We start from the raw sequence: 23950 nt of genomic DNA on the forward strand, positions 1-23950 counted from the left end.
TTTCAAGAATTCTCCGTAAACGATTAGATCTCAGTAGATCACGTAGTTCTAAAACACTCTACCTTCCATATTTGCCAATCAATTAAACAAGCGGATCTTTTAAAGCAGTCTGTAAGTGGGGGAGTGTTGGCCTAGTGGTCAAGAGCTGTGCGCTTATGCTCTGAGAAGGTTGCAAGTTCAATCGCCACAGCCTCTACTCTAAGCTCATGAGTAGGGCTTGGTATTTTGGCCAAAGTCCTGAATCGATTCGATTTTGATTCATACAGTTCTAAATCGATTAATTTCGATTTGATCTGTTTTTACAATAATGAAAGTGGTTCAACTGTGTTTCAAAATACTAATGTATTTTATTTTTTTCCTGTCATATTAAACACAAAGTGCAAACTTGTAAATCGGACAGTTTAAACATGAGAAGTGAAAAAGTGAAGCCTCACTCGAGCGAGCAGACGTAACACAGCGGGGACACAGCAGACATGCATCAGCTGCATTATCTCCACTGTACAAACCATATGTGCGGAGTGGTCTGTAACAACTACAGGGTGTTTGCTGGTCAGCCCCCATTTGTTAATGTCTTCAGTCAACCTATTTGCTATATTTGCAGCTGTCTGGCTTTAAGTTATTTGAGAGCATCTTTCCTGCTCATTTGAATGTGAACGTCACGCGCATCACTATAAGACGAATCGATCCCATTTCCTAAAAATCGATTTTGCAAAAATGTAAAGGAATCGATTCAAAATCGATTAAATCGATTGTTTTACCCAGCCCTACTCATGAGCAAGACCCTTAAAGTCGTAGGGAAGTCATATTGAAATGTCAAATCATTCTGGCTTAAAAGTGTATATAAATGTAATCTTTATCAGATGGTATTGTGCCAACATTTAGAAAAATTCTGTAAAAAAAAAATATCCTGTCTTAAAATCTGTGTTTTCATTTTCATTATCTTATGCAGGCCAGTTAATTATACATAAGCCTGAATTAACCTAAATTCGGCCAATCATATATCAACGGTCATCTGTCAATCAAATTTTTTAGGTCATAGCATCTTGATTCATATGTCGCAGCTAATATACGCAACGGTTGAAATAAGAATAATTTACTTTCCCATTGAGTTCCGTCCCAGTGTTCATGGTGATGGACGTCTGTGTCTTCTGCAGGCGTAGAGCTAACAGAACTGGCAGCGTTGCGAGGCAAGGGCTCAAACGTACGGCTGTAGGCCTTCTGCACCAAACCAAGCTTCTGCCGCACTGGCGTCCTCTTCCAAAACATCTTCATCCCCACTTTCCTCCTCTAAATAAAAAATGTATGTCATGCACCACTCGGTAGAATTCGGACATGCAACGGTTGGAACAGCCGTTTCCCTACGACTTCAACCCCTTATAGCTCCCCGGGCACCACACAATGGCAGTCCACTGCTCCCCAAGGGGATGGGTTGATGCAGAGAAAGAATTTCCCTATTTTGGGGCAATAAAGGGATTTACATTTTTGTACATTTTGCAAGTTTATATTTTGGGACAGTCAGCAGATTCTGCCCCATACATGGGAGTATCTAGGCATGCTGTTCATGAGTAGACAAAACTGGTTGCTATGTTCCTACCCTCACCTATGATGACAAGATATAGATGGTGAGACCTAGAAAAACATCCCAAATATAAGAGGCTAACATAAGCTTCCTTCGCACGCTGCCTTTGGCATCATATGAGCAGATTTGTCATCTAGTGATTGTTGAGTGGAGTTGCTGCTGCTTCAAAGGAGTCACATCAACTTCACACTGACAACGCTCCATGTCTGCTCCGTCATCGCTCACAAAACGTTATGTGGCAGTCTGTCCTCAATGCGTGTGGTATCTGTTCACCAATCCAAGCAGCCTCTCCTTTGTATTTAAAAAAAAAAAGGATCAGCAGTTCTCTTCCTATGTCTAATCTCGCCTCCGGCTCTCATGGGTTGTAGAAAATGATGCGTACAATAGAGGAGGGTTGCCTGTCATGCCGCAGAGCAACAGAGCAGGTGGGATTTAAGTGAAGAGGAGAGAGTCACTAGAGGAGAGGCGGTCTGAGTTCCTTATAATTTAAGGATAGTGTTCATCACTAATTACATTTTTTTTTTGTGTACCTCTGTTGCTATTACAAGCATTTACACAACTTTCTATATGAATAGAAAATGGCAAAAACAGGAAAAATTGAAGTAAATTGTTGAAGTTAAAGAGTTCTGAAATTTTCAGATGTATCAATGCAAAATATACATGTGCTTGTTAGCTCTATTGATGCATATGACGGATCTACTGAGCTGTAAAGGATATAAAAATTGAACACAGCAAACAATGTTTGAGGTCAAGATGCAATGTACGTATTCTGTTTGAAATAGAAATGATTAGACCATTTTATAACATGTTTCTTTCGGCTTTTGTGTTAATAGCATAATGTGAAACTGGGAAACGTGTTCTCATCTCTGTAATATAGAAAAAGGCAGACAGTGGAGAAGGTCAATCTGGATCCCTTGACTGATTTGCTCAGTGGTTTAAGTGTGGTGAACAATTGTGATCCCACATTAGGCAAATGAATTTCCATTAAAGACACCAATGTGCAAGATGACTTACTAGGCCTAGCTAAAATCTATTATGGGAAAAGAGGAAATTAGCACTCCCCTGTGCTCATCTAGTGATGGGTCTATGATTTAAAAGGGTTTAAAATAAAAATGATTAATTTCATGAGGAACATATTTTGTCTTTTTTTAACGGCCATGCTTGGGAAGCCACTGTAGTTGTTTTACTTGGCAACATGAGGCACATATGCAAGCTTTGAATAGTTTGATATGGAGCCCATTCTATATTAAGGTTCTTTTCAAACCAAAGGGGAATTGTGAACTATGTGAACGTTGGGGGTGTAACAAAGTCGCTGTTTTAAGCTAAAGATTTGAACAAAAATCATGGAGAAACTTTGATTTTATTGTTTGCTTTATTATTACTGTACTTCTTCCTTTTAATGTTCAGTTTATTCCTTAGGTTTAAGATTACCTTTGATTTTATTCTTTTCTTTACTATTTTCAGTATTTGAAAAGGATTTTCTTCACTCCAAAGCTTTCTCTTGATCTTTCTATCAATGTGCACATTATTTGTCTAAATTTGCAGGAATCGAACAACTTGTTCTCAGTTTGCTTCAGATCATTTTTCTTTGTTCTGTGTCTATTGTTATTTGGGTCTCACACGTTACTATAAAATGACAGAAAGCAATATCAATGACAAAAATAAAACAAAATAACAGATGCTACGCAAATTATAAACTCTAAAGAAGTAAATCAGTTACTAAATGTAGAAAATCAGCTCCCGCTTGGCATCGTCTGGAAGGTGTGAAAATATCTGACTGTGAACAAGAAGAAACACATGCTCAGCTGAAGGCCTCCCCTGTAAAGGAGGAAGGTTTTAAAATAACTGGAAGCTCATCACTCATCCCTTCTAATCAGATTATGAGCACTAAAAGCAGTAAAGTGAGTTATCAGGTCATAATTTCCAAAGAAAGTTTGAGCCATGGGAAATCTGAGTGACTATAGCTGCTGAGATGTAGAGTGATTCTATTTTGCTGAGTCTTTATCTTCTCTATCCTTTACCGGGCTCAACTAAAATGTCGCTGTTAGATCAAGCATGTAAAAATCATACCGCTGCTGAGCATGAAGTTCTGGGATAAAAGCATCGATAAATTTTATTTTGTCCATGTACTATTAAAAAGTTTTTTTTTTTTCTTTTCTGCGTTACATCAGAGACGTTTTTTTCTCTATAAAGATAGGTATTTTTTACTTTGAAGCAAATTAAACTCCCTGAACACATTTAAAGCAGATACCTGCTAGTTGCTAGTTAAAATGACAGGGATCAGTGGATAAGATGCAACTCTGGACATGTAGCAATGTCCAAATGGATTAATTAATTTATAAGACAGATTTCCAACATAAAGATGCAGCCCGTACAAAAAGTTTTAATTTTGTTGATAAAGACAAAATGGACGATATCAAGATTGTTGGATATGATCAGTGCAGGCCTGTGTAATTAGATGTAATGACAGCAGGAATGCTTTCTACATCTCAGTTCTCTTGCAGCTACAACATCTGAAGATATTATCATTTATAATGTCATTAAAGGTGTAATAACCAGGGTTAAGCATAAAAAAATATATTCTAGATGAGTAAAATCTGTTAGCCATTCAGACTGGCTTTAAGAAATGTAATGATTTGGATTGTATGGTGCTAACAAGGGGTAGAAAGGAAACCTGTGGCCATACAGTAAGTGGTAGCATGTGTATTGTGATATATTACAGGCAGTAACCGTAGTGTCCAATAATAGTGAATGTGAAGGTCACCAGAAACAGCAGATCTCTAATAGATGCATTAGAAGACATTACCGGTACTTGATTCGAGTTTGATGAGGGTCAGGGTGTGGGTTTGCTGGAGGCTGAGTGGTTGCATTATGCAAGTAACTGTCATGTGTTCCATACGCCTTACAGCGCATTGTAAGATGAAATGACTTGTGTGGCTGACCTTTCGCAGTAACTAAGCTCAACGTTTATTTGAAGAACAAGAAATTGCCTTTTTAATGACGTAGTTAACATCTGTTAATTTTCAAATTGTGTTCAAAATGTTAGCAGAAATGTCAAGTCCGAGTTAAGTCCTAAGTCTTTGGGTCAAGTGCAAGCACAATCTCTTCCTTTGCTCAAAGTCAACTCACAAGTCTCGTCAAACGATGCAAGTCAAAGCGTATCACCTAGCTTGTCTAAAACACTGGGGTATTGTGGGTAAGGAAGTAAAATCCTGCGTATTTTCACACGATAAAAAGTTCTTGTATCTCAAAGGTGCGTGCCCGTGTTAAATATATATTTTCTAATGCATATGCCAGCTCACTCTGGCTTGATTACTGCATCCTGCTGCCATAATATTTGTCAGTTTTGTTTTGGAAACTCTATATTGTGCCCTGTTGGTTAGTAAAACAAGCTTTTGTGTATATATGTTTGATAACAACGGAGGTACAATGTTGTGCATGTACACAGTGCTGCTAACACTGTGCTGTAATGCTGCTAAGAAAGTTAGCCTTTCTTACCCAAGTTGTAAATATAATGAGGAAAAGTCTAACATCTAGTGTTATAAAATGCAAAAAAAATATTTATTCCAAGAAAGATAATACTTTAATAGCTTTTGTTTATTGAAGCGGGACGTAAATCTATGGAGGCATTCAAATGCCTCTGCAGAACTGAGAGATACTTGAGTAAACATCCTTATTAGTACTTATATTAGTGATACCAATACTGTCATTAGTCTCCAAGGTCTAATTACAAACTGCACTATTAATAGATAGATAGATAGACGGTTCTTATCTTTATACTGTATCTCTGTTGGCATAAGCTAGTAACAGGGATTTTCTTTTCCCTTGATTTTCTGATAGGAGGCTCTGAGTAGGATTCACTAAAGTTGCTGCAGATTGGTTTATTTACTGACACTAATATTTTTTGGTCTTCGGCCATGGCCAGCTGCCTCTTTAACATGAGGCATTGCAGGATGGTCTGGCTCTATTAAGTAGCTGTGTCAATTGTCACCAGCTGACGTTCTGATAGTTCTGTGGTACTGCTGGCAGATAGAGCACACATCTGTTTATTTATGCCTGGTGCTGTAATTCTATTTAGGCTGTTTACCTTGCTCACTGCTGCATTTTATTGACATATGGAGCTTAGAGGTGGTTCTTCAAATCAACTTACTGTACATTTGGGGAACTTACAATTAACGGTTTGTTGTGAAACTCAAATCTCACTTACAAAGCAATTTGTAGTTGACAATGAAGATTGATTGATTGACTGATTGATTGATTGCCCCAATTCCATATAGTCCAAAACATAGTGATAATTCGAAACTTAATGAGTGAAGTCTAATAAAGAGAGATAATATCTAGCACATTGATAATTAAACCAGTGTCTTTGTAATACTAGTATTCAGCAAGAATAGAATAAAATGTTAGAAACAAGTTAAAAGAATTTTGTTTCAAACATCCCTGAATTAATCGTACACAAGTGTAGTCTAAGAGACTGGTCTGCCTGGTCATGAAGCTATAACTAATTGATATAGCTTTATTTTAGGGCATGATTTCAAATCTTCCACAAAAAGAACATCCCTTTTAAGATTGTAGCAGATCCCTTGAAACAGATATAAGTTCTCTGATATCATTAAAAAAAGAAGGTTTGTGAAACTCAAGCCCCAGACTTTTGGTTCTATTTCAAGTTTCGAGGTTTTGCACAGATTCAATGTGAATGAAATTCAGGTTTTAGACTGAAGTCCTCTTAACTTTGTTTGGTGACCTTTACTTACCCTTCTGACTGACTGCTGGATGCCCTGCCAAACATGTCCCTTGACTTTATGGTAGATTTACGGACTTAGAACTTACAGTATCTGCATATGCATCAAATTAAAATGAAGTCAGGTCTGTGTTTTGGGGCTTTAGCTTGTGCTAGAGTATGGTTTATACTCCTTAATACAGAGAATAAGTAATGCATAGGCTTAAAAATAAACATTTCATGACTTACAAATATTACAATTAGATTTTTCATAATATATCACTGTTTACAGATATTTAATAGCATGAAAAATCCGAATTGTCTGAGAACATAGCATAGATATCCTAATATTGTCACTGATTATTTCCCCAAACAGAAATGATTGTCTATAACTTAGCATGATTTAATTTCCTTCCAAAAGACTGTGCAGTAAATGCTGAAACCAGATTCCTAACGAGAAATTTCAAACCCCCTTAATCTTACATCCTCCGCCAGCATCCCTTATGTCTCCAGGCTATTTCAAGATATCCTCAAGGCTGCAAGAGAAGGTGTTACATAATAAATATTTAATTAAAGGAGTCCCCACAGAGCTGCTGAACAAAATCATACATTTATTGAAATGTATTAAGTACAAATGAAGATTCTGTACTTTCATTTTAATACAAATTAAATTATAGCTTTTTTTTTCCTTTACATTTTGAACATCCTAACATTGTTGTGTGCATTTCCGTTTTCTCCTCCGGCCATCTCTACTTTATTATACTTCCCCAAACTGACACACGTCCATGTAACCTTCAACATCCTCCACACGTGCATTATGACAATTTGGACTGGAATTCAGCTGCTGTGGGTTTAAGTGCCACCATAAATCCCCATTATCCCCAATCCAATACATCGATGTCACTAAATGATCCATAGCCCTTTCACACAGTACAACTAATACAGACTTCAAAGCTCTTAGCCTTTCATTCTTCTCAATTACCGCTCCCTTTTACCGCACTCTCCTGCTCTTCGTCCACTCTCTCTCCCTCCCTCTCTTTATAAATCCTGTTTCTGGATTTTTCCTTCTATTTCATCAGCCCTTACTCCGTCTTCCCTCCTCTATCCTGTTGCGCTCCTCCAGTCCCTGTCCCCTCTTCTCTAAAATTGGTCTCCGTTCGCCTCATTCGCAAGTCGGCTCCTACTCAGCCACAAAAAAACCTGACTTCTTCTTTAGTGTTTTTCTTAATTCCCCCTTCTGCTGTCTCCTTTTTCTGTCTGTCTCTCCCTGTCCTGCGCCACTTTCTGCAGCTTCATTACTCTCTTAGTATCCTTGCAATCGCTCTGCCTATTTTTATGAAAAAGCACGGACACACACTCCTCTTTATCCTCCCTCTCTTGGCCGGTCTCTGTTTTCTCCTCAGCTCCTCACCATCACTTTCTGGGTACAAGGCTTCTTTCTTTCTCTCTTTCCTGTTTTCTCTTTTAGCACACATACTCTAAATCTCAATCTTACTCCCTAACACTTGCCTCTCTTTCCCTCCTGTAGTCAGGGCAGTTACAAATACGTTGGAGAAAACTCGTTCTGTTTCAAAATCCAAGCAAAGTTGATACTAATAGAATGAAATTGCATGAATGAGAAACAATAACAGTACAATGAATACTAATGTTCCTCTTCCACGTAGCCGGAGATGAGCTCTGTGAAAGATTAGAATATCTCCACCACCACAGGTTTCGTGTGTTGAACCAAAATGGGTTTATCTCTGTAAGTTAGTTTGTCATTCCAGCAAAGACTGATTTGTGTTGTCCAACGTCTGGCAGCTGGATGAGGCCTGAAACACACCATCATTCATATAAAGTTGATTCTCTTTAAATCTCTCTTTGTGTGTTTGTATTTTTCTCTGTCCCACCCTCCTTTTCTAAAGGCCACATCCACCCAAATTCCCCTAAAACACTATGGATGTCTGTGTTATTTTCAGTCTGGCCTCTCTAGTCATGATTAATGACCAGCTATGCATCTTCCAGCTGTCTCTTGGTTATTTCAGTTTGCACATATAATACGTATCTGACTCTGCAAGCCACCTTCAGTTATGGGTAAAAGAATGTTTCCATCAATATTGATACAGTAGCAAAAACTCACAGGTCACTGCCTGAGTCAGTAGGTTGCAGATCTCCCTTCAGCAACAATAGCCTGAAGTACCTTTTTCTGGTTGACTTTATAAGAAGCTTTTATCCTTTTTTTTTTATAGAGGTCGACAGAACTATGCTCCAACATGTCAGTCAGGTTAATATCTGTGAACAGCTTCCTCTTTACTTTTTCAGCTGTGTTTCGGATAACAGAGGTTTCAGTTTAGGGCAATATTTACCTATCATTTATAGAGATTTCAATTTAAAATGTTTTGTTGATTTAATTAGCAATTGCCAAGTTGATGTTGCTCCAAAACAAGCGCAAATCATTCCTTCTCCAGCACCGTGCTTCACACTTGGCATAAAGTGTTTGCGCCGGTATTTTACATTTAGCTTTTTCCCTTTTACAGGGCCAATCACGCATTTTAATGAGCATCACTCTGACCATTACTTTCCCTGCAACATCCCCTGGAAGCAACAAGGACGTGCTTTATTTTTCCATGTCTGGTAATTGCTGACATTTGCTTTTTGAGAATCTCCTAACAAGAACGGTCAGATTTAAATGGTCACACATGCAGCAAACCGTCTGATGTTTGATCAACCAAAAAAGGACACCTGTCACTCTATTGCTCATTCACCTTCACCAGCTACCATGAAATTTAAGTCACTACAATCTTTTACCAAAGTGACTACAAGTTGCTGCCCTTGTTCATCCCAACAACTGGATTCTTCAAGTGATTTGGGTGGCGCCACCAGTAAAAGCACTTTATATATGTGTTTAGGATATCATATGCAAAAAGAACCTGGATATCTTTATCTGCATTTTCTATAAAACTCTTGAACACTTAATGCACAAGTGCTTTTCTTTATCTATTCTACCTTATATTATTAGGTTCAGCATGTCAGGATGAATCAGCTCGCTTTGCTGCATGGCATATAGTACCTGCTAAATAATTTCACTTAAAACTGAACAAGAATGTGTTTTACTTTAAATATAATAGAAGGTAATTCACCCGTTCGTGCAGTGGGTTCAGTTATTATCCCATATTTTTGCACTGCAATCACAGATAGAATGTTTAAAGCTTAATACCTACAGTTAAAAGGAATGACTATAACAAGTTTTATTCAATACTTGCCAGGATTTTCATAAAGTCTTTAAGAACTTTTTTTTATAAGATATTTAAATATTATAATAAAATATTTTACTTATGAGAATCTAAAGGCATCGAAGGAAGCAGGACAGACAAACTCTACCAAAGAACAGAATTATATATAAATTATTTGGGAGTAAAGTTGGGATTTGCTTGATCTTCAAAAATGTTCACTATATTCAGCTAAAAAATAGCATTCATATGATTGAATGGATGCAAGGTCTCCAAAAAACAACAACATTGCCTGAAGCGTTACACTACCTCTGCTGGACCTCCTTCTTCACATCCTGATGCCAAATATTCCCAATATATGTAACACTCATTCACCAGGATATCCACATGAACATCTAGTTTTTATCATCATTTGTGACTATACACACCCAGAACAATTTGGTGTTTCAATAACTAAACACTAAAGATTAAGAGACTTTTCTAGGGTGCCTTTGAAAACTATATCCACCCCTGATAAAAGGGAGTAAGGAAAATGTTACATTTTGATAATTCATTTTAGAAACAATGTGTGACATTGTGTAGAAATACAGATAAAAGATACGAACAAATCTAATTCAGGACATTTAGAAAGAAAGCTGTACAAATGACAAAGAGATAAGAACAACATTTGATAAGAGGCATTAGGCTAACAGTAACACTGTCAAGTACTGCTTGTGTTGCACATATAAAAACCTTACATCTCGTCTAAGAAGAAGCTTTAAAACAGACACATTATCTTCCAAACTTTTGTCTAATCAATCCAAATTCAAACCTCTGAACTAACCTAAGAGCTATATTTGGAAAGGAAAGAAAATACTGCACATCTCTAAAAGAACTTGAGGCCTACGATTAACTATGATACTGTCAGTATTATCTATTTGCTCAAGAACTGAAGATGGTGAGAAGTTGTATTTTTAGTACAATGGAGAGTCCAAGCATATATTTTAAGACAAACAAATAAACACAAAAGAATTATCATTATGTGTGAAGATTTTAAATATGTGGATGCTGTAGCCTGAAAACCACAACTTAACATGAAATAGAATCAGCAGTTAAACAAAAGTGCTATAAAATAAGAGACCTACTCCCATTCTAATAGATTTTAATTTCTTATGCAAGCTGAGTAAGCAAATACTGCCAAGTCTCAGTGCTACCACAGAAAGCTAAGGGCTTAATTGAACTAACTCGGCCATGTTTACATTGTTAAATGATGATTAATGTGCATCGTCCCTTGTCAAATAAATAAATCCTAAAGGGATTAAATGAAGCGTCGTTTCAATGTTGTGTGTATTTAGTTACCATCTATTGCACCTTTTCTTTAATGTATAACATTTTTAATTCTAGTGTGGGAAGGTAAAGCATAAGTAACATTAAAGGTGAAAAAATTGCTCTGAAATAATTCAAAATGGCCTTGGTTTGTTCAACACAAAAGGATGGCATCTTAGCAGGGTTTTGCTTACTTCTAAAAGCCTTATATAAGAAATCGTGCACCAGTAAATATTTTCATTTTTAAGACTGTTATAGTTCGTCACAAGCGATGCATCAACCACGGTTTGTTAACTAACTTCTAATCTCAGTTTATTGCAAAGTTTGTGAATGCTGATGCTGACTTTACCTGCTTCCAATGTATCCAAATTAAATGTAAATCCCTTTATTGTCCCATAAAGGGGAAATTAACTCTCTGCATTTATCCCATCCTCTTGGGGAGCAGTGGGCTGCTATTGTGCAGCGCCCGGGGAGCAGTGTGGGGATCAGGGTCTCACTCAGGGACCCAGGGTAAGGGTGGCCAGAAGTCCGGATTTTCATTGCACTGTCCGGCGTCCGGCTTTGCATCCAGCCGGACGTGTATTTGTCCTCCTTTATGAGGCTTTTGCTGGGCTGCATCACAATATCCAATCATGAAAAATGCATCACTATCTGATCTAAAAGATCATTGGCTAAGAGTGGCGGCGTGTCAGATAAAGATCTGCTTGTCATTGGTTAAAAAAGTAAACAAGGATCAGAATTACTGATGCTAAGTATTAAAGTTAGCATCCTGTCAAAACCAGGAATTTAACCCAGAATGGACAAAAGAGCGTGAAATGACCAAAGGTAGAGGTGGAGATTCATTCCGTGGTTTCTGCCACTTTGTTGATGCAATGTGAGAGTAAGCAGTCGAGGAAAAGCTGCAACTAAACGGTGTGCGACAACGGATTAACATAAAAGTAATAAACGTGCGGCAGCGAAATCTTCAATGTTGGCTTTTACATTAAGTTTTGTCGCCCCTGGATGCTAAAATACCTTGTGCAGAGCTGCAAGGTGGACTATACTATAAAACATCACTAGTCCTACGGTAGTGTAGACTGTGACGTGAAAGTGGATTTCAGTGATTCGCCCGTAGCTAAAGGGATGATTATAAAGACAGGTCTGCTGTACACAAAGACACCTAACATAAGTTCCCAAAAGACTGAGGCTCTTTAAAATAAAGCTATATTTTTAGAGCAGTTGAATATACAATCTCTTTTGTTGTTTAAAAAAATATTAGGCTATTTTATTATGAATGTTTATTGTTAAAAAGATTTTTTTAACGTTTAAGTCCAAACATCTTATGCTTTGTGGTATTCTGCACTTTAAAGATTAATCTCGGTGGTCACTTTTTAAACACCACAATGTACAAAATAAATACAAATGCTTGGAACCAATTCTTTTTTACATTTCTTTAATATTTTGTTCTATTCAGCTACACAAGCATCCTCTTTAAATTACTGTACTATAAATGTAACTTTACACGATTTCTTATGTACACCTTAGTAATTTATTGATATGCCGCACAATGTCCTCCTTTTTGTGCTATAGAAATCGCCACCCTACCCAGGGTGCAGGCCGTGGGGATTGAACCGGGTACTTGCAATCTTCTCAGAGTACAAACGCATTGCTCTAACCACTAGGCTAAAATTTTTCAAATTATAGGCATCTAAAAGTATCTGTAAAGCTAAAGCAGAGTCTTTTATATTGCTAGTTTGTATGGTTAGTGGTGCTACCAAATTATTCTTCAATATACATCATTGTCTTAACTATAGGATTTCCCCCAAAACCTTAGCCTAGTGAGACCATCCTGATCTCGCGAGCTTTCAAGGTTTCACTCGCAGATCAGTCTGGCTACTCTCCGTTAAAGAAAATTTGAAGCCGATCACCAAACGAACGTCCAATCAGCGTTGGCTTTGAGGCGGGTTGAGGTGTGACGCAACGAGAAGCGCGACAGTTCAGTCTAAAGAACATGGCGGCTTCAGCCGATGAAACTAGCGTTAGCGTGGCTATCGAGCAAGTTTTATCGGAATTACAGAGTATTTCTTCACTGAAAGAAGAGCAAAACACTGCTCTGGAGGCTTTTCTCAGAGGAAAATATGTTTTTGCTCTTCTCCCGACTGGTTTTGGCAAGAGTTTGATCTTGTGGTTGTGTTTTTGTCGTCGCTCTGCGAGTACGTCATATGCTTCGTTGATCTGATTGGTTTATTTGGCCCGTCTATCACCAACATAGGCCAATCAGCTAACCAGTATTTTCGCCCCTTCCCAAAATTACTTCAACAGAAGGTTTCCAGATGGATATGCGGAGCAAATCCATCTGGCAGAGTCAGGTTAGCAAAACCTACCTATGTTCCATATCCTGGATTTTTTGTCACAGAGCTTTAAAGCTCAATGGGATTAAGCAGAGGAGCATTGTTGTACTCTGTTTAGCACTCCTCTCATCTGATTTAGTTCTTCTTCCCTCTCACTCTCTCTCAGCCCGAATGGACTGCCCAGTCCTCTTCAATTATTTTTATATCTCTGCTTCTTTGGATTTCATTTTCGAATTCTGGTTCTAAAAATAGTTTGATTCTCCTTAGCTTAATAATCTTATCAATAGTGAATGCTGCTTGAGGGAAAGCCTTGGTTAAACTTGAGTTTTGTGCATTCACTGAACAGAAACAGAATGGATATTTGAGTTCCCTCATCACTGTTCATGGTCAAAGCAAAAAAAATAAAACAAATAGAAAAGTCCAGTTTCTTGTTACCCACTTCTTTTAGTGCATTTCCTGCCCTCAGCAGCCTAGAAAAGTCCAGCCTAAGCTGCAGCTGTGGAAATGTTACATTGCATTCATCTGAGCCATCACAATCCATGGTCCAAGGCCCTCAGATCTTTACAGCTTGCCTTGCAAGAAATCAGCCTCAAGGACGGCATATTTATATAATGTAAGAAACCCTTGTCACAAGACAATCAATGTTTTCACTCCACCCGTCACTGGCCATAATGTTACTGTTGGGTGATGAACTACAAACAGGATGTTTTCTGCAGCTCATGCACACACTGGCCTTGGATATGCTTAACACAGTACATTTTCCAAAAACATCCCACCTTTTATATTTATCAAAAGGGCCCACTATGTTTTGCAGTGGCATTAAATAATGCCACTGTGCAGATAGTCCTGATGCCAATGTAATTCAAAGATAACAGACCACTTTGTTTGTGGATACAGACCAAATGAAAAACAATCCTTAAATTAAAATAGGAAATTTGAAAAATGTGGTGCAGTTAATGTTACAAAAAGACAAAAGAAATCCTTCTCGTTTCAGTATTTTGGGTAAACTGAGTCTTTAAGCTGACTTCCAGCCTCTGTTAAATGCACATTCCTATTCATGCTGCTCTCATTTTTCCCTGTCCCCTGTTTTTAGTTTTCCAACAACAAAAGGAGAAGATAATCTGTCCTCAGGCGGGCAGCTCTCCCATTCCTTCTTCTCTTTGTAGCTTTAGCCCATTCTTCTGATTCCTTTCAATCCATAATTATAACAACACTGCCAAGGCATCTGGACAAGATGAACGTTTTTGCACAACAAAAGCCCAACTGCACATTCTTTACATTAAGACATCTTTATGCCTTTATATTCCATATTGTATTCCAATAATTATATTACAAATATGCAGAGAAGAAGAATCAAAATACTAAACAGCATCATTTGTGAAAAAGTAAAATCTGCTGACAGAAAGAGGGCGCTGTTCTTGAAGCGCCGTCAGCAGTGCAGGTCAGCAGAGCTTCTAATGAGGCAGATGGAGGAAGCAGTGAGAGGGAAGCAGAATTTTACACTGCCAAGATGTTTGGTTTGCTCACTAAAGCAAAGCAGAAAGCCTCTGAGTAATAAGGCAACAACTATTAAGGGGAACGGGTTTACAGGAAACATGGTGGTCATTTGGAAAGACGCCACCACTGCCACTACCATAAGTGTGACTCATAGTCAACTGATGGTAAACTCAATGATCTGTTAGAAAACAAAAAAAAAAGGCAGCTTAATTTGTCTTCCCATGACATTCTCTCTCTGTTCCTCCTTCCTTCCTCATTCTTTTTCTTGCTCATTTCTCCCACTTATCTGTAACAAATGTCCACTGAGCAGGACTTCATGAACATAACCCTTCCTCTATCTGTGTTTGGCTGTCAAACCACATTCCTCTACATCTTCCTCTTTCCTGCCTTTGTCAGGAAAGCCTATATTGAGATCTTTGCTCACACCACGCATGCTGCCTTTCACATTGACATACGTATATAAAGCAGCACCGGATCAATGGGGATTGAATGAATAAACTTCAGAACAACACATTCATGAAGATGGGGTCCACCCCTTTAGAATGGGGGTTGTTTGGCTTCTTTTGTTTTTAATTTTATTTTTTTGGAATGACTATGACCTTGAAGACTGATAATAATCACCAGCACATAAAAAAAAAAAAAGGAAAACCTACTTTAACCACAAATGTTAAATACAGTGTAGTGGACGAAAGCAAAACATTTGTATAAAGCGATCATGGAGTTGTACGGCTTATCACTTTAGGAAACAAATTATTCTAAAGCTCACTCAGATTGCTGCTCAGTGGCGCAGTGGGTAGCACTGCTGCCTTGCAGAGAGAAGGTTCTGGGTTTGGTTCCTGGCCCAGGGTGTCTTTTTAGGGGGAGTGGTACAATAGCCTTGTGGTTAGGGCATTGCGCTTGGAATCAAGAGGTTCTCAGTTCAATCCCCCACTCCCACAGACTGCCACTCTGGCTCCCTGAGCAAAGACCTTTAACCCTACACTGCTCCCTGGACCCTACACTATGGCAGCCCACTGCTCCCCAAAGGGATGGGTTAATTGCAGAGCATGAATTGTATTGTTTTGTACATGTGACAATGTAATGACAATAAAGTTGTCATATTAGAGAGGAGTATTTGTAAATAAAAGTGTTCATAGTTTGCCTCATAATCTTAAATTGGTTTAGATTTAGCCTTATTATTTTAGTTTATTTACTTTTTTAAGATCTGTAATGACGCATTAGCTATTCTGAGTTGAAGATGAATGTGGTGGGCTTTAACTGAGAAATGTTTAGACTTTATTATCAGAACAGATATCCAATTAATTGCCTAAATTTTTCTACCCAAACAAGGACTTTGGTGGAATTTGGTTCTACTTTGCTCCTCATACACAGACATTATCTCTGGCCTTTTAGGATTGTTCTTCTATGCTAAAAGTGGGGACCTCTGGCCAGGTTCTGATTTCCTGCCTTTAGCATGTTTCCTTCAATGATTCTTCTCTAATTTAGGGCCCACCGAAACTTCAACTCAGAACAGCTAATGCGTCACTCCAGGTAAAAACCACCATCATGCTTCACCATATGGCTGTTGTTGTGTTCAGGGTGATTTGCAGTGTTATATTTTCTCCTCCCAACATTTCAATTTTGGTCTTGAAAGACCAGACTTCTTCCATTTGGTTCTTCTATCACATAAAATCCCATGAATGACTGTAAAGCGTGTGATTGTAACAAGACAAAATGTAAAGAAGATCAAGAGGTGTAAAGCATCATAAACAGCCCCTGGAAACACAGACTTTTACAGGAGCGACAAAAGAGAGAGACACAGATCCCCTCAGCATGTTTCCACTCTCCCACAGACAAACAGCATGCTCTTACACTTGGTCACAAACATTTGCCAGTTTAGGTCACATACAGGGACACAAAGCAATATGGCAAGGACACGACTCACCCACAGCATGGGTTACAAACACAATAAACTCATATCTACAAAACCTAGTCGGATGGGGATCATCATATCACATTTGAAAACCCTCCCACAAGGACCATGATTACAGATACACAGGCAGAAGCAACACCATCACATTCCTACAAAAACCTCACTTTGTCCTTCACATGGTCACAAGTCCAAACCTCATAGACTGGAACGATTTAAATCCAACACACAACTCTGTTTAAAGCAAAATCTCACATAAACATATCCAGACATGCATGCAAACTAATTTCCTCTGACACTCACCTTGCAACTCGGTGTCTCCTTTGTACCAGCGCAGCTTGGCAGGGGGCTTGCTGCCCGTGCTGGTGCACGTAAGGGTGACTTTTTCGCCCTCTCGCACTGGCTTTTCAAAGCCAGAGATCTGAGGTGTACTGGGCACACCTGGAGAGAGATAAAGCAGCATAAAATAGTTAGAGAGTAAACAGCAGGGAAAGGGGGAAAACTTTTCTGCTGCAGGGCTCGCCTTGTAGCTAGAAACAGCAATAACTGAGGGCTTGCGGCAAAGCCTCCGACAACTGCTGCATATGCTTGCAGAGCTGTGGTGAATCGATTTGGGTAACAGCAAAGATGGACAGAAAGCTGTGATACAGCACCAGCTTTATTAAAGACAAGCTTAAATGTATTTGGATCAGACAGAGACCACCTGAGGAAAAATAATGATGCAGACCTGCAGTGGATATCGCCAAAAATGGTCCATGGCTGTGCACAGTAGCTTAAATGACCTTCCAAAGTATCATACCCACTGCCTGGACTTATTAGTGTTTGTCACGCCTGGTGCACTTGGAGATTTCTCTTTTTTGCTGACAAGAGACCAATTAAAGCTATATAGATAATGACTGTTTCCGTCACCGAGGGAAAACTTAAAAAAGACACTTTGGGTAAACCTGGATAAGAGGCTGGGGTGGCTGTTTGGGTAATTTGCATGCAATTCCAGGCATGATCTTAACAGAAACACCAAATATCTGTCAGGATTTCTCCATTTTCAATTATTCACCCTTTAGCTCTGTTTGGATACTCTGAACTTGTGAACTAGGGGTAATTTAGGAAGCTGTTACTTATATAAAAGAAAGCTTCTTCAGCAGGGACAAACCGGGAAATTATTTAAACTTAATCTGTCCTTTAAATTTGTCCTAATCCATCCAAATTAAATATTACATTATATAAAAAAAAACAGAAGTATTTATCTCCTTGTCTAAAAGTAAAGTCTCCTGATTCCAATTGGATTTGTTCTTTATAAAATGTAATTTACCATAAAATAGGCTGCATTTACTTCTGTGTTGCAAGGTTGAACATATTCAGCGTCCAAATAAACCATCATCAAGTGGTGACATTTGGTCAGGAGGCCTTGAGACAACTTTGCTTAAAGGCTCGGGGAACTTATTGTCTCTGTTAGCAAAATGTATTCATTGAAAAGCATATTTTTTTCTCTCCAACTTCTGCTTAACTGACTTGTGCTTCAATAGCATAAGACGATGCGCTGCTTTAAGGGCATAATGTCAGAGCAACGCCTTTCTATGGGGTTAATGTAGCATACGGTTATGTGAAAACATCAGACATGCCTTTGAATATTCAGTATAAATAGGTAAATTATCAAATCCTTTTCCTGAACTGTTACATTTGGTTTATGACAAACGTGTCCTCAGTTCTGAGGTTCAAATGATTCATTTTATTACATTCGTCAAAAGAAAATTATTCGATTTATTCAGCAATTCTTGTCCTTAGTTTTCATTCTCTCTGGCAAACTTCTTTATCTTGGTGAGCAAAGGTTTCTCCTTATTAATGTCTCATGTAAACTTTTGCAGTCTTTGCTCATTCCACAGGCGTGCATCTTCATATTAATATTGACAAAACCTGCTTTTATTTGCCATGATGAAATAAGGGATTTGAAGACTTTAAACATATTGTGGTAAATAACCAGAATTGCCCCTGTTGGTGGCTGTTAGTAATGTTGTGACCTCTTGTTTTGAAATATTTTTTTAGTGGAGTTCAAATTCATTCAAGTTCTTTTAACATCCCTTAACAAACCAATGTGTTATAGTCTGCCATGACACAGTATTTTTTTATCTATAGCCTCAATGTTTGCCCAAATGTTTAGGCAAACTGCTGATAAGCTTGCTGAAATACATGTCACCTCATTAGAAAAACAGACAGCTATTTAAAACATTTTTTCAGTGACACAGACAGTCATGAACTTAAAGTTAAAGGAGCATTGCCTGCTTTTTAACCTGGGGTAATGCTGCTTTTAACAGAAAGATACAATCACAAGTAGCCTGGTACCTGTCTAATCAACATATCCAATGCTACTTTATCAAGCAATACTAAAAAATATATATTCTGAGCAATAAGAAAAACTACAGTTCTACTAAATGTATCTGATTTTCCTTCCATATGTGCAAGAAAACCAAATAAACAGATGCACATTAGAAAAATAAGAACAGGAACAATTTAAATTTCGTGCCAGTGCAATGAAACTGAGGTATTTTTACTCAAGGATATTGTGTCATTATAAACTTGTTTTACTGATACCTTGAAGTAAAACAACCTGCAGTTAAATTTGCACCATCAATAAGCTGTTTGTTTTTTTGGAGTTTTTACAGAAACTAGAGGCTCTTGTTTGGACAGTAGGATGACAGGAAAAAGGGGCACAAGAAAGAGAGAGGAAATGCAGCAAAGGACCACAGGCTGGATTCGAACCAAGGTCAGTCGCATCAAGGCCTCCATTCATGGGTCGTGTGTGCTAAATACTGCCATAAATTAAAGCTGCAAAAAAGCATAACAAAAACTACACCTTTCTTTAAAATGTATTGGTATACATTTCATTAGTAAAACTTTGCAGAAAATATTTGACCTGTCAGGCCTGCTTATAAACATTTTGAGCTGTACAAACACATACTATGGGTATTTTACTTTAAATAAGTCCTGAGATGAATTCCAATTTTACTGGTAATGTGTCATGACTTTGTTAAATCAGGATGATTCAGTCCAGAATCTTATAACAGTTTGCAAATTCTACTTTACATAAAAAATAACATGGAGATTTTGCTGTGATCATAATAGGAGTACATCCTCTCTTTTTTATACTTGAAGTAACAGCCGTGCACAAACCCCTGCAATTCAGTCCTCAGACAAATCTGAAATACTAACCACATTTTTTAGCAAGATTTGAACACATGACAGAAGCTTAAAGAAGCTCCCAAAAGGATATGATTAAAAAAAAGAAAATCCTTCATTAACTTTACACTCCTGCAATACTTGTGGCACTCATATTAAGTAGTCTAATATTTGCAGAGAAGCCCCCGACTGGCAGACGGCGGTCCAGTGAGATGTTCACAGGAACGCAATTAATTCTATGACAGAAAATAATATTGTCATCTCTTTAAAATGCCATTTCTACAATTCAAATTAATCTAATAAACAGTATGTGTTCATACTCTGAGTTGGTTTGAATTATCAAATAAATTATATTTTGCAGAGGTGAGGATTTACGGCGCCTTCCTAATGACCCCAGAACTTTTGAACAGATTTAGCAAATTAAAACATTGACTGTTGGAAGAAACTGAGAACATTTAAAATCCTCTTAGGTGTGTGTGTGTGTGTGTGCGTGTGTGTGTGTGTGTGCGTGTGCATTTGTATTTCATCCCCTCCCCATCCTCACCTCCAGGCCTATTCATTTGTTCCCCTCCATTTTTTAAATGCAGAGTAGACTGCATCTTCGATTCAACTTAGTTCTTCTTTGTAAGACTGAGGCCTTCAATGATGGGCCAGAGGTCAAAAAAAAAAAAAACAGAGGCCGACATAAAACCCAAACTCCTGCCAATCCAAAATCTCATGAGGAATTTTTCTTTCCCATGATTGTTTTGTTTTTTTTCCTAAATGCAGAAACACAGGAAACATTTTTTTTCTTAATTACTATCTTAACTTGAAGCAAAAACAACAACGGCAAGAAGAATAATCCAAGCATCCTGTTTTTGGAATACCTTTTAGTAGGCCCTTTCATCACTGCCATTACAGTTAAAGGAATGAAGAGAAACTTTCTATACTCCATCTGGAGTCATTGTAGGCAGCACTTTCTCCAAGTGCTGGCAGAGTTTACTGTCATTCGGCTTTTTAAATAATGAACATCCGTCTGCCATCTACTTGCAAACTGCTATCTTGTGCATTAAGGCAGGAAAGGGAGAGAGCGATGGATATATATATATAGAAAGAAAAAGAAATGTAGTTAAGAGATTACGGTAAGATAGGTTGGACAGAGAGGAAGAGGTGGACTGATGTGAGAGTGAAGCAAAAAGGAATGCCAAGATGGATGGATGGATGGATGGATGGATGGATGGATGGATGGATGGATGGATGGATGGATGGATGGATGGATGGATGGATGGATGGATTGATTTATGGATTTATGGATGGATGGATGGATCTTTTTGACTTTCACATTAAAAATACGACAGCAAATCAGTTATTAAAAATGAAAACACTCTTAAACTAGTAGTAGTAGTAAGTAGTAATTTCTTATATTAAAGCTGCTTTCCTCTATTTTTGACAAAACTGAAGAGTCATAGTTAATTTCCACCACACTCTATAAAATAACTTTGTATATTTGCTATTTTTAATTTATGACGTCACAAAGTTTTTTACAGTTCCTGTCCAACCAGATAAAAATACTGGATGGTTTATGAGATGACTTTTAGTTTCTGTCATTCAAAGGCTGATCTCTTTTTTGTGCTTGAACTAGTCAATGTTTATGGTAAAATCCATAAGGGATTTTACTCCTAATTGCCCATAGTTTTCTATAATATTATACTTAATCAGTGAGTCGTATTGCTTTCTGGAGAACTTTAAGAGTTTTTTCTACCATAAAAATTTGTTAAATATTTTTGAATTTATTTTTGTGGACTTTTTAAGCAGCATGTTAGAAAATGATTGGTTCTTAATTTGGTATATGGATCTAAGAAAAACACTAAAGATGACAGTTTGAAAGAGAGAAAGTTTCATTTTAGGATCAACAAGGATATTCCCAAAGAGCTATTAGCTAAGTATACGGAAAGTAACTAAAGACTAATTGATCTCTCTCTATTTCCTGTCAGCTATGCGCTGCATTATTTCCTATTTTCAAAACATGCACATGCTGCACAATCTGCTGTCATTGCAAGGTTCAGAAAAATGTATAAATGAGCAGCAATGTTACAAAGCTCTTAATTTCTTTGTAGTTTTTAAGTAAGTTATATGTAAAGCTTTCTAGAAATGTTAGGAAACTTTACGTTTAAATTTAAGACCTTCATAATTCAACACAATAATACACTAAATAATAACCATTGGTTAGTAAATTTCTTAAAAAACTATTGTATAGCTTCATTGTGTGTTAGAGGTGTTGGGATCTCTAGTGTGACTTTTGTGTTTTTCTAGGTCACCTACTTTGAACACCTTTTAAGGACAAACTGTTATTTGTGTGTTTTGGACTTCAGTACTTGGTACTTCAAGTCCTCTCATGAGAATAAAACTGGCTTCAGAATGTATCATGTTTTTATAAGAAAAACATATTTGTTGTTATGACATGTTGCATTTGATGTTTTAAACAAACTGTGAAATCTCAGTTTTTTGGTTCAAACTGTAAAAAAAATATGTATTCAAAATGTTGCTTTTATTGATTAAAAGATACAGTGGTTTAAGGCTTACTGGAATCAAAGCACAAAGTCATTCAGATAGTTCTAAACATCGACCTGCGGTGGTTGTCTGCAACATGAAGTTAAGTTACGTCGCCTTTTTCAAGTAACCGTACGTTGGTTAGGCTGCATGACACAGAAAACACAAAGATTTTTTCATCATCTAAACCTTTTTAGAACTTGTTTGTCTTGAATAAACACCTGAAATGTTAGTTTTATATTATTCACTCAATATTGGTGCCTTTATTGCATTTAATGGTTCTGTTGGAGGCAATGTTGTTTGTCAGAAAACCTCTTTGATCTTATGTCTTCATTACTGCAGAGATATCCACTAACAGCAGTAAAAAGTCCTACGAAACAACCGAGGTGTACATCAAAAAAATACAAACGTGGTCAATTTTTAATGTAGCACCATTTGATGTAGTGCACTGTGAGCGGAAGCTCCCTTGCAGAAAAGTAGCATTGAATATTAATGAAGGAATAATACTGCACGTATAGAACTGGCCAGAGAAGCCCTGTTGAGACCCTACCCTCTATTCAGGGAAAGAAAATAAAGCCCCCATAAATTATTCTCAGGACAGAGCACAGGGATGACACAGATTTTACACTCGCCGACACAGTCATTTAAAACTAGCCGCACTCAGCACTTGTGTCCAGATGTGTAATTGTGTGTGCAGGAGTCAAACAGTTCACATCAAAACAAGGTTAAAACACACAAACAAAAGCCGCTCTGCCAAAGCCCTCTATATATCTGCTCAATTTTCCCATAGAGATTTGTGTGTTTTTAACATTTTAGTGTACATTTTTAATGGCCCAGGTCTCTTTTGGGACTAATAAAATATTTAAGGAGCGCAGAATACAGTGTCAAAGCTGTCAACTGTAGTGAATAAAAAAAAAAAAAAGCTTAAGTCACAGTCCCTGGAAAAATTTAAAGAAGCAGACAGAAATATTTCTTAAGTTAAGTGTAAAGGGCTAAAGGAAACTGTGCTTGAGAGTGATCCTTCTAAAAAAAAAATAGGATATTCACTTTCCAATCGGATATCATTTCTGATGTTGTCAAGCAAACTACAAAGAATTCCCTTCTTTATACTAAAGTTGCTATGTAAATAATATAAAAAAAAACTAAGTTTGTAAAAGGATGCATCTGCTGATTCTAAATAAAAAATGCAAAATTTGAGGAGATAAATAAAAAATGCAAAATTTGAGGACAAGACCTTAGAGTGGCAATGCAAACATAAGCCATACTGATCCTCCCGTAACCGATCCATCCTTTAATGTCTACATTCTTTTCAAGAAAATGAGACGGCAGTGATGATCAAGAAATGTTTTGGCTAATCACTAAGCTTAGAAAAAGAAGACTAAAATTACCGTAAACAGAAAACAGACAAAACTTTTCAAAAACAGCTTGTTTTTCCAAAGAGTTGTTGTGCATGTTAAAAAGGATCTCATGAAATGGTTTGCCTTGTACAGGGTGTGGACAAGCCTTTGAAAGAAGCAGAAGGTGTTGTTCCATAGCTTTCTGAAGAGGATGCCGCGGGATGTCCATAATACTCTCCACCTTATAAAGAAATCTTTGTGAAATCATCTTGAGAGGAGAACCTATAATAATGTTCTTTATTAGCTTGCTAAGCTCCTTTAAGTAATTTGCTCTAATGCTGTTACCCCCGCAGATGATGGCAGC

General features: G+C 37.5%; 1 protein-coding gene across 2 annotated transcripts in view; it reads right to left on the minus strand.

Moving 5' to 3' along the window:
- Positions 1-23950, minus strand: part of cadm3 (cell adhesion molecule 3) — a 177043-nt gene that overhangs the window by 41910 nt on the left and 111183 nt on the right. For both annotated transcript variants that reach the window (XM_015387098.1, XM_015387087.1), the window contains exon 5: positions 16853-16990. In XM_015387098.1, the coding sequence (XP_015242584.1) occupies positions 16853-16990 (138 nt within the window). The remainder of the gene's footprint in view (positions 1-16852; positions 16991-23950) is intronic.

This window comes from Cyprinodon variegatus, unplaced genomic scaffold, assembly GCF_000732505.1.
Source record: "Cyprinodon variegatus isolate N-32 unplaced genomic scaffold, C_variegatus-1.0 Scaffold17, whole genome shotgun sequence".
NCBI classification, from domain to species: Eukaryota; Metazoa; Chordata; class Actinopteri; order Cyprinodontiformes; family Cyprinodontidae; genus Cyprinodon; species Cyprinodon variegatus.